Here is a 12,196-nt window from a genome sequence, read left to right on the forward strand (position 1 = left end):
ATGTTCAATACTAGTTTACAAACTTCTTGATTCGTACATCTATGCTATAAACGAACAAACAAAAAATAAGTAACTTTCCTATTTACTGAGATTGTACAAAATGTTAAAAATTAGCCTGAAAACAACCGCAACCTAAAGCATGTTAAAACAACAAGAAGGCAATAAAATACTTTAATTATTCTCCATTAAGATTTTAGTTGGATTTAATGCTAAAAATGTAAGCATAAAGGGCCGTACTAAGAAGACAAAAACAGAACCTGATTAATACTCTGAAAAGACTAAAAATGCTGAGAAATATTTTATTATTAAACAACACGAAATCATTGCATTGCATTTAAAAATCATCCAAGCAAATCGACATTTCTCATTGTTTTCCTTTTTATATGTGTGTTGTTTTAACCAGTGTTGTAGACCTGCTTGGTGGCGCTGTTTTATTCATTAAAATCCAGCCTCTGAACGCCATGACAGGCTGGCATTGTCAGAAGAGCGTGTTTGTGTTGGATTTAGCAGCTCCGTTGTTCTGAAACGGCGATGGAAAATTAAAATTCAAAGTCTTCGAATTTCAACAGGAATTACTTCTTATGAAGATGGCTCGGAACAAATGCCAGTAGGCGAAAAATACATTTCCACAGGTCAGCAGTGTTTTATAATTTAAATTTCTTTCATCCTGATAGTAACAATGCATCCATTTGTAACAAAGACGTCTTTGCAATGGTACGTGCAGCTCTTAATTTTTTTTACCGTCATTCGCGACATTTCAAACTCAGTGACTCATTACTCCATACCTGAAGAGATGAAAGAAGGATCAGTCGTTGCAAACCTCGCTGCTGATCTCAGTCTAGACGTCACAACACTGACAAAGAGAAAGATGCGCCTCGACATCATCGCTAACAAGAAATATCTGGATGTGAACAAAGAGACTGGGGAGCTGTACATTGTAGAGAAAATTGACAGGGAACACATATGCAATACCAAATGGTCATTATCGTGTTATCTAAAACTTGAAGTAACACTGGAAAGTCCTTTACGGATATTTAACATAGAATTAGAAGTGCTAGATATGAACGACAACGCCCCGCAGTTCAGAAGAGACTCCATTCATTTAGATATCTCCGAGGCGACTCCGAAAGGGGAGAGGTTTTCTCTCAGTAACGCAGTGGATCCTGATGTCGGATCAAATTCTGTTAAAACGTATCATTTAAGTGAAAGTGAATACTTTAACATTGAAGTTCAAACAGGAAGGGACGGGTCAAAATTTGCTGATTTGATACTAAAGACAGCATTAGACAGGGAGAAGCAGGCCGTTCATAATTTAATACTAACAGCTGAAGATGGAGGAAAACCTGCTCGATCTGGTACTGTTAGCATCGTTGTTCATGTTTTAGACACAAATGATAATGCTCCTACCTTTAATAACTCAATTTACAATATCAATTTAATGGAAAATTCTCCCATTGGAAGTCTTGTTCTTCATCTTAATGCAACAGACTTAGATGAAGGTTCTAATTCTGATCTAACATATTCGTATAGCTTATATACATCAGAAAAAACTCAGGAGACATTTAATCTGAATCCATCCACAGGTGAGATTACTGTCAAAGGAATGCTGAACTATGAGCATTTCAGGATTTATGATATGGAAGTTATAGCGACTGACAAAGGAGTCAACAGTTTGTCAGGACAATGTACCATAAAGATTCTAGTTGAAGACATGAATGACAACCATCCAGAAATATCCATTAAATCATTTCAGAGTCCAGTGAGTGAAAACATTGAATTACAGACAGTGATAGCTGTAGTTAGTGTGAGTGATAAAGACTCAGGTGACAATGGAGTGGTTGATCTTCATATTCCAGACAACATGCCTTTTAAACTTAGAGAGTCCTCTGATAATTATTATGAATTAGTGGTATCAGAGCCATTAGACCGAGAGAAAGTCCCAGAATATGACATCACTTTTACTGTGACAGACAGAGGTTCTCCTCCTTTATCTGACAATGAAACTATGACTTTAGAGCTGCTGGATGTTAATGATAATGTCCCACAGTTTTCCCAGTCTTTTTATATTATACGTGTGATGGAGAATAACGCCCCTGGTGCCCCGCTCAGCTCACTCTCTGCATTTGACCCTGACCTCCATGAAAACCAGTATCTAGTTTATTTCATCCTCGAGAAGGAGATTGCCAACACATCCATGTCCATGTTGTTTTCTATCAATCCAGAGAATGGGAATCTTTATGCACTGAAAACATTTGACTATGAGATCGAGAAAGAGTTTCTGTTCCACATCGAGGCCAGAGACTCTGGTTCTCCTCCTCTCAGCAGTAATGTGACTGTCCACATAATTATTGTGGATCAAAATGACAACACTCCCGTTATAGTGTCTCCGTGGCGTGCACATGGCTCAGTGGTGGAGGAAAAGATACCCAGATCTACTGATAAAGGCTCCCTGGTTGCCAAGGTGATAGCCTTGGACACAGACTCTGTGCACAACTCTCGGATCACCTATCAGTTCCTCCAGGTGACTGATGCCTCCTTGTTCAGTCTGGATCAGTACAACGGAGAGATCCGGACCATGAGGATGTTCAGTTACAAAGACCCGCGCCACCACAGACTGATTGTTGTTGCCAAGGACAACGGGGAGCCCGCTCTGTCTGCTACAGTCACCATCAAACTGTCCACAGTGGAGACTGCTGTCAAGGCCTACTCGGACATGACTGAGATGTCTCTGGAATATGACATCTTTTCAGACATCAACCTGTATTTGGTCATCGGTCTGGGCTCAGTTTCGTTTCTCCTGCTCATCACCATCCTGGTCACCATCGTGCTCAAGTGTCAGAACACCAAGCCCAGCAAATCAGCTCCTCCCAGCAGGAACAGTGTGATCAGTGAGAGGAACTCCACCATCGCAGACTCCACTCTGGTGTCCAACGATGCCTACTGGTACAGTCTGTTTCTAGCAGAGACCAGGAAAGGAAAGCTGGTGGTCAGACAGCCTGTGCCAAAGGGCTCCAGGTACATCGTGTCCAGTATCCCGAGAGGGACAGGACAGTCAGAGACCAGCGGCTCAGCAGCTTCTACTCTGCAGGTAGGCATTCAGTGACCATTTCTATTGACTGATATTAGTTATTGTTTTTTTTATCTAAGCTAAACCCTAGACCCTTTTAATTAACTTTTTGTTTTAACTTGAAACCTGTCTGGTCATTTGACAATGTTTGCAATATCTTCTTTAGCATTAGAAACCTTTTTCCAGCAGTGCCACCTTGCTTTACTCACTTAAGTTTTTTTCTTCTTAAAACATTGTTTTTAACTTTCTAGATTTTTTTGCAGACTTTTTTGTGTATTGTGATACATTTTAAAAGAAAGATAAAAATGTTACTGTATATTTTATCTGTTTTAAAGGCAGTATAGTTTGTTTTATAAATGCAAAATTATGTCACACATTAGCTTCTTTCCTCACAATATCTAGGAATCTTCAATAGACTAGTAACTCTACTAATTGCTTGATAAACTTGCAAAATTGTCTTAAAGTAATATATGTTTTACCCTCTAAAAGGACTAATCATTTGGAATATAGAGCTATTCAGTTGTATTGTGAAGGCTCTTCATAAAATCATGTTTCACTATAAATGTTAATCAGTACAATTTGTATTTTGCAGGACCTATATAAAACACATGTTTAATCCTGACTGGCATGGATTTCTTTAATGTGTATGTTTAATATGATTCAAAGCTAAAATACACATTCCCACTCCAACACCAATGGTAAGAACAGATGCAGTAAACTTAATCAAAAACTGTCAGATTTCGGCTAATTAATTTCGTTATTTCTAACAAGTATAAACTGTTATGAAATGAATAATTCATACTAAAATTTTCAAGCTACTGTTATTATTTTTTTTATCCCTTTCACTCAAAGAACGTCGGAAATACAGTTTTTAATCTTTAAGCCACAGGTCATTTTTAACATTTACATCATTGAAATTCAAATAATTTATTTTTCTCAACGAGGCCAAAAAAAAAAAAAAAAAAAAACAGTATGTTACAACATACTGCTTTTTTTTTTTTTTTTTTTTTTTTTTTGTAAAATTCCAGCCTGTGAACGCCATAACTGCAAACCCCTGTTGTTGAGAAAACCTGAGACGCGGCGGGACAGCTCCGTGGTGCTGAAATTATTGCTCGTCTTGCTTGCTTTCAAATCTTAGCGTATTTTTTGAATTAAAATACATCGGGAGTGAAGGACTGGCAGGGTAATTCAGTGATAAAAGAGACGGCAGTGATAACGATTCATACGCTTCGGTCCACACACTTAACAATGGATGCCGTTACGACAATGGATGCTATGAAAAGGTACGTCCTGGCTGGTGTGCTACTTTATTCAGTTGCAATTCACATAGCCACTTCAGTGACCCATTACTCTATACCGGAGGAAATGAAAGAAGGATCAGTGGTTGCTAACCTCGCTACAGATCTCAGCTTGGATCAAAAAAAAATGCGGGTTGACATCATCGCTAACAAGAAATATCTGGATGTGAACAAAGAAACCGGGGAGCTATATGTCGTGGAGAAGATTGACAGGGAACACATCTGCACTACAAAATCGTTAGGGCCTTGTTTTCTCAGACTGGAAGTTACACTAGACAACCCAGTGCGTATTTTTAACATAGAAGTAGAAATTCTAGACATGAACGACAACGCCCCGCAATTTAGAAGAGACGTCATTCATTTAGACATATCTGAAGCCACGCCAAAAGGAGAGAGGTTTTCTCTCAGTAATGCAGTGGATCCTGACGTTGGATCAAATTCATTAAAAACATATCATCTGAGTGAAAGTGAATATTTTAACATTGAAGTTCAGACAGGTAGAGATGGATCGAAATTTGCTGATTTAATCTTAATAAAGGCCTTAGATCGTGAGCAGCAGGCCATTCATAATTTGATTCTTACAGCTGTAGATGGAGGAACACCTGCTCGTTCTGGCACTGCCAGTGTTATTGTCCGTGTTTTGGACACAAATGATAATGCACCTACCTTTAACAAAACTAGTCTTACTGTTAACATAATGGAAAACTCTCCACTCGGAAGTCTTATTCTTCATCTTAAGGCAACTGACTTGGATGAAGGTTCTAATTCTGATCTAACATATTCGTATAGCTTATATACATCAGAAAAAACTCAGAAGACATTTAATCTGAATCCATCCACAGGTGAGATTACTGTCAAAGGAATGCTGAACTATGAGGATTTCAGGATTTATGATATGGAAGTTATAGCGACTGACAAAGGAGTCAACAGTTTGTCAGGACAATGTACCATAAAGATTCTAGTTGAAGACATGAATGACAACCATCCAGAAATATCCATTAAATCATTTCAGAGTCCAGTGAGTGAAAACATTGAATTACAGACAGTGATAGCTGTAGTTAGTGTGAGTGATAAAGACTCAGGTGACAATGGAGTGGTTGATCTTCATATTCCAGACAACATGCCTTTTAAACTTAGAGAGTCCTCTGATAATTATTATGAATTAGTGGTATCAGAGCCATTAGACCGAGAGAAAGTCCCAGAATATGACATCACTTTTACTGTGACAGACAGAGGTTCTCCTCCTTTATCTGACAATGAAACTATGACTTTAGAGCTGCTGGATGTTAATGATAATGTCCCACAGTTTTCCCAGTCTTTTTATATTATACGTGTGATGGAGAATAACGCCCCTGGTGCCCCGCTCAGCTCACTCTCTGCATTTGACCCTGACCTCCATGAAAACCAGTATCTAGTTTATTTCATCCTCGAGAAGGAGATTGCCAACACATCCATGTCCATGTTGTTTTCTATCAATCCAGAGAATGGGAATCTTTATGCACTGAAAACATTTGACTATGAGATCGAGAAAGAGTTTCTGTTCCACATCGAGGCCAGAGACTCTGGTTCTCCTCCTCTCAGCAGTAATGTGACTGTCCACATAATTATTGTGGATCAAAATGACAACACTCCCGTTATAGTGTCTCCGTGGCGTGCACATGGCTCAGTGGTGGAGGAAAAGATACCCAGATCTACTGATAAAGGCTCCCTGGTTGCCAAGGTGATAGCCTTGGACACAGACTCTGTGCACAACTCTCGGATCACCTATCAGTTCCTCCAGGTGACTGATGCCTCCTTGTTCAGTCTGGATCAGTACAACGGAGAGATCCGGACCATGAGGATGTTCAGTTACAAAGACCCGCGCCACCACAGACTGATTGTTGTTGCCAAGGACAACGGGGAGCCCGCTCTGTCTGCTACAGTCACCATCAAACTGTCCACAGTGGAGACTGCTGTCAAGGCCTACTCGGACATGACTGAGATGTCTCTGGAATATGACATCTTTTCAGACATCAACCTGTATTTGGTCATCGGTCTGGGCTCAGTTTCGTTTCTCCTGCTCATCACCATCCTGGTCACCATCGTGCTCAAGTGTCAGAACACCAAGCCCAGCAAATCAGCTCCTCCCAGCAGGAACAGTGTGATCAGTGAGAGGAACTCCACCATCGCAGACTCCACTCTGGTGTCCAATGATGCCTACTGGTACAGTCTGTTTCTAGCAGAGACCAGGAAAGGAAAGCTGGTGGTCAGACAGCCTGTGCCAAAGGGCTCCAGGTACATCGTGTCCAGTATCCCGAGAGGGACAGGACAGTCAGAGACCAGTGGCTCAGCAGCTTCTACTCTGCAGGTGAGACATCCCATGAACTGCAACATTTTTTTAAAAATCCTGTACCACCATATGAAAACTCTTTAAATACTTTTTCAACCTAAATATTTTTTGTTAAATTAAATAATCTATAGATCTTTTTAAAAACATCTCTCTGTCAAAAAACTTTTTTTTTGTTCATATGCGTTTTTTTTCTTCTGTCCTAAAGAGATTTGATGAAATTCACCCAGCATTTTTTTCAGCTGTTTCTCCTATAAGCTCATTTTACTTTTTGATCCGTGTTATGGAATTTGACAAAGAAAAAGATTAAGAATGATTTAGTTGGTTTGTTAACAATCAATAACAAATAAACAATAAAATAAAAATTATATTTATTAGATTTTTGGAGTCGGACAACTAATTTAAGAATATAATCCTTATTCTTACTGATTTACCAAATAGCAGTAAAAGGTGAAACTCTGTATATCCTCTTGAGTCACTACTTTAATCTGCATTTGATCTTTTGCTACATTTATAACATTTCTTTTCATATATTATATAAGTGATTAGTTTCTTGCACACTGAGGCGCTGTTCTCCAGTTCTAGCTGTTGTATTTGTGACAACATGATCGCCATTTTTGTCTTCACTGAAAGAGACGTAGATAACAGTGGGTGAACAGCTTCCAGCGCTGAATGCGTTCGGATTTTTAGCATTTTGCAGGTTTATTACATTGTGGTGCTTTTTGTTTGGAAATCTATATCACAAGCTCGGGGTTTGTAAAAACTCATCTTAGTATTTTTTCTACGCTGAAGAAAACAAAGCTCAGTGACAACCATGAAATGGTTTATCCTCCCCGAACGCGGGGAAAGGTACGTCCTAACAATTCTTATCTACGTTGTTACATTAAGCTCCACTTTAGCCGTGACGCACTATTCGGTTCCCGAGGAACTCGAAGAAGGTTCTGTGGTAGCAAATCTTGCAGGAGATTTGGGATTAGACGTGAAAACAGTGATCGAGCGGAAAATGCGAATAGAGATCATCGCCAATAAGAAATATGTGGACGTGAACAAAGGAACGGGGGAGCTTTTCATTGTTGAACGGATTGACCGAGAAACTCTGTGTCTCGCGAAGACATCTTGTTACCTGAAAATGGAGGCAATAATCGAAAACCCCAAGCGAATTTTCTATATCGAATTGGAAATACTGGACATAAATGACAACGCACCTCATTTCAGGAGAGACATTATAGATTTGGACATTTCAGAGGCAACGCAGGCTGGCGAGCGCTTTTCTGTGAGTAACGCAGTCGATTCTGACGTTGGCTCTAACTCTGTCAAAGCATATCACCTGAGTGAAAATGACTATTTTACAATAGACGTTCAAACGGGAAGAGACGGCTCAAAGTTTGCTGACTTAATTCTGAAAAAAAGTTTAAACCGAGAGCAGCGTGCGGTCCATCATTTATTACTCACAGCTGTAGATGGAGGCGTGCCGACTCGTTCTGGAACAGCCAGCATCCTTGTTCATGTTTTAGATACAAATGACAACGCCCCTACATTTGGACAAGAAAAATACGAGGTCACTGTCATGGAAAATTCTCCGATTGGAAGTATTGTATTTGATCTCAATGCAACAGATTTAGACGAGGGCTCAAACTCAGACCTAATATATTCATACAGTCTGTATACATCAGAGAAAACGCAAGAAACATTTAATTTAAATCCTACTTCTGGTGAACTTACTGTAAAAGGAGTGCTAAATTATGAAGATATTAGAATATATGACATGGAAGTTATAGCAACTGACAAAGGAGTCAGTGCATTATCAGGACAATGTAAAATCAAAATTCTTGTGGAGGACATGAATGACAACCATCCACAATTATCCATCAAATCATTTCAGAGTCCAGTGAGTGAAAACATCGAGTTAGACACAGTGATAGCTGTAGTTAGTGTGAGTGATAAAGACTCAGGTGACAATGGAGTGGTTGATCTTCATATTCCAGACAACATGCCTTTTAAACTTAGAGAGTCCTCTGATAATTATTATGAATTAGTGGTATCAGAGCCATTAGACCGAGAGAAAGTCCCAGAATATGACATCACTTTTACTGTGACAGACAGAGGTTCTCCTCCTTTATCTGACAATGAAACTATGACTTTAGAGCTGCTGGATGTTAATGATAATGTCCCACAGTTTTCCCAGTCTTTTTATATTATACGTGTGATGGAGAATAACGCCCCTGGTGCCCCGCTCAGCTCACTCTCTGCATTTGACCCTGACCTCCATGAAAACCAGTATCTAGTTTATTTCATCCTCGAGAAGGAGATTGCCAACACATCCATGTCCATGTTGTTTTCTATCAATCCAGAGAATGGGAATCTTTATGCACTGAAAACATTTGACTATGAGATCGAGAAAGAGTTTCTGTTCCACATCGAGGCCAGAGACTCTGGTTCTCCTCCTCTCAGCAGTAATGTGACTGTCCACATAATTATTGTGGATCAAAATGACAACACTCCCGTTATAGTGTCTCCGTGGCGTGCACATGGCTCAGTGGTGGAGGAAAAGATACCCAGATCTACTGATAAAGGCTCCCTGGTTGCCAAGGTGATAGCCTTGGACACAGACTCTGTGCACAACTCTCGGATCACCTATCAGTTCCTCCAGGTGACTGATGCCTCCTTGTTCAGTCTGGATCAGTACAACGGAGAGATCCGGACCATGAGGATGTTCAGTTACAAAGACCCGCGCCACCACAGACTGATTGTTGTTGCCAAGGACAACGGGGAGCCCGCTCTGTCTGCTACAGTCACCATCAAACTGTCCACAGTGGAGACTGCTGTCAAGGCCTACTCGGACATGACTGAGATGTCTCTGGAATATGACATCTTTTCAGACATCAACCTGTATTTGGTCATCGGTCTGGGCTCAGTTTCGTTTCTCCTGCTCATCACCATCCTGGTCACCATCGTGCTCAAGTGTCAGAACACCAAGCCCAGCAAATCAGCTCCTCCCAGCAGGAACAGTGTGATCAGTGAGAGGAACTCCACCATCGCAGACTCCACTCTGGTGTCCAATGATGCCTACTGGTACAGTCTGTTTCTAGCAGAGACCAGGAAAGGAAAGCTGGTGGTCAGACAGCCTGTGCCAAAGGGCTCCAGGTACATCGTGTCCAGTATCCCGAGAGGAACAGGACAGTCAGAGACCAGCGGCTCAGCAGCTTCCACTCTGCAGGTATGAAACCATAAAAAAAAAACAACAAAACAATTCTGTCATTTAAAAGGATACTAAATCTTTAGACAAGCCAATGAAACATGGTTTTATTTTTTCATTTTTCAATTAAGAATTTTTTCAGGTGCAATTTCTTTAAAACCTCTTAAAACATCAACAATATTCTCTTGAATTTTAAAACGTATTTTCTTTTTACATCTGAGTACACTGCCTGTCAATGATATTAAATCAATATAATTTTTTCTGTTTTAGTATTTTATTTTTGTTAGTCATGTTGTGAGCGTTTTTGGTTTTAGTAAAATTACTTGGAATTTAATACGGTATGTAGCCATGACTTTATACAAGTAAATGTGGAAATTGTGCAATGCTTTATCACTTTTGGCATCAAAATAAATTTCAGCAAGTGCCTGACAATTTGCGCGCACGTGTCAGCTATAAAAGAAGAGTCTGACTGCATAATTAGTCGACTTTAACAACGTATCATGTGTAGTTATTTATTTAGAAAAAAAAACAACTCAAACAATAAAATATTTTATAATTTTTTTTTCATAATTGCCGTTTTATTGTAGGTAGTTAAGTCTCAAAAAGAGCCGTTCATGTCGCTGCTCTCCACAAAAATAACAGGCATCTATGAAGTCATCTTTTTTTTACTATTGTTCTTGAAACGGAGTGGAGGCAGCCATATTACTGGGAAGTCCTTGCTCATACTCGGATCAAGAGTTAATTGTCTGGAATACCGTCCTAAATCCAACAGCCTTAATATATTAAGCCTAAACTGGCGACATTTTTTTCTAGATGGCACGTCAAAGATTTCATTTTTCCTGGACAGGGTATGTCGCAGTATTCCTCTTCCTTTCTTCCAGCATGGACACGGTATTTACAGTCACACATTATTCTGTTCCCGAGGAAATGGAGGAAGGCTCTGTTGTTGCAAATTTGGCGACTGATTTAGCGTTAGACGTTAAAAGTTTGAGCAAACGAAAAATGCGAGTGGACGTGGTGGGCAACAAAAAATATCTCGACATAAACAAAGACACCGGGGAGCTTTTTATTCGAGAAAGAATTGACAGAGAGTTTTTATGTCCTCTAAAGACAACCACAACCTGCTTTCTTAAACTAGACGCTAGTATTGAAAACCCGGTCCGAATGTTTAACATAGAGGTGGAAATAACGGATATAAACGACAATGCTCCTCATTTTAGAAGAGGAACGATGCATTTGGACATCTCGGAGTCAACCTCCGTTGGAGAGAGATTTTCCCTGAATAATGCTGCAGACCCAGATGTCGGAACTAATTCCGTGAAAGATTACCACTTGAGTGCGAGTGATCAGTTTTCTATTGATATTCAAACCGGAAGAGATGGGACAAAGTTTGCAGACTTGGTTTTGAAAAAAGCCCTGGACAGAGAGCAGCAGGCTGTTCATAACCTGATCCTCACTGCTGTGGACGGTGGAGTGCCCACGCGCACAGGTACAGCCAGCATAATTGTGCGCGTGCTCGACGTTAATGACAACGCCCCTTCGTTTGACAAAGACAAGTACGTTGTAGATGTGATGGAGAACTCTCCCATAGGCAGTTTAGTGATCAAACTGAATGCTACTGATTTAGATGAAGGATCTAATTCTGATGTTGTTTACTCATACAGTTTGTACACATCAGAGAGAACCCAACAGATCTTTAACTTGAATCCAGAAAATGGTGAAATCAGAGTGAAAGAGATGATAAATTATGAAGATTTTAAACTGTATGAGATGGAGATTATAGCCAGTGACAAGGGGCCAAACTCCTTATCTGGACAGTGCAAAGTAACAATACAGGTTACTGACATGAATGATAATCATCCTGAAATTTCTATCAAATCATTTCAGAGTCCAGTGAAAGAAAATGTGGCCACAGACACAGTGATAGCTGTAGTTAGTGTGAGTGATAAAGACTCAGGTGACAATGGAGTGGTTGATCTTCATATTCCAGACAACATGCCTTTTAAACTTAGAGAGTCCTCTGATAATTATTATGAATTAGTGGTGTCAGAGCCATTAGACCGAGAGAAAGTCCCAGAATATGACATCACTTTTACTGTGACAGACAGAGGTTCTCCTCCTTTATCTGACAATGAAACTATGACTTTAGAGCTGCTGGATGTTAATGATAATGTCCCACAGTTTTCCCAGTCTTTTTATATTATACGTGTGATGGAGAATAACGCCCCTGGTGCCCTGCTGAGCTCACTCACTGCGTTTGACCCTGACCTCCATGAAAACCAGTATCTAGTTTATTTCATCCTCGAGAA

The 12,196-nt window shown here is 39.9% G+C and overlaps 2 protein-coding genes across 4 annotated transcripts in view; both read left to right on the forward strand.

Moving 5' to 3' along the window:
* Positions 1 to 12,196, forward strand: part of LOC108242360 (protocadherin alpha-C2-like) — a 34,731-nt gene that overhangs the window by 9,784 nt on the left and 12,751 nt on the right. The window contains exon 1 of one of the 3 annotated variants that reach the window (XM_037977236.1): positions 641 to 3,088. The exons of the other annotated variants lie outside the window; for them this stretch is intronic. Within the exon in view, the coding sequence (XP_037833164.1) occupies positions 680 to 3,088 (2,409 nt within the window). The 5' untranslated portion in view covers positions 641 to 679. Of the gene's footprint in view, positions 1 to 640; positions 3,089 to 12,196 lie in introns of those variants that run through there. 3 annotated transcript variants of the gene reach the window in all.
* On the forward strand, positions 7,506 to 9,914 carry LOC108242387 (protocadherin alpha-C2-like). The gene has a single exon (XM_017427176.3). It carries the CDS (start codon positions 7,506 to 7,508, stop codon positions 9,912 to 9,914), a length of 2,409 nt encoding a protein of 802 aa, XP_017282665.1.

This window comes from Kryptolebias marmoratus, linkage group LG9, assembly GCF_001649575.2.
Source record: "Kryptolebias marmoratus isolate JLee-2015 linkage group LG9, ASM164957v2, whole genome shotgun sequence".
Lineage (NCBI taxonomy): Eukaryota > Metazoa > Chordata > Actinopteri > Cyprinodontiformes > Rivulidae > Kryptolebias > Kryptolebias marmoratus.

Bases quoted from the DNA above. Each gene is read 5' to 3' on its own strand.
- LOC108242387 (XM_017427176.3), top strand. From the start codon at position 7,506: ATGAAATGGTTTATCCTCCCCGAACGCGGGGAAAGGTACGTCCTAACA.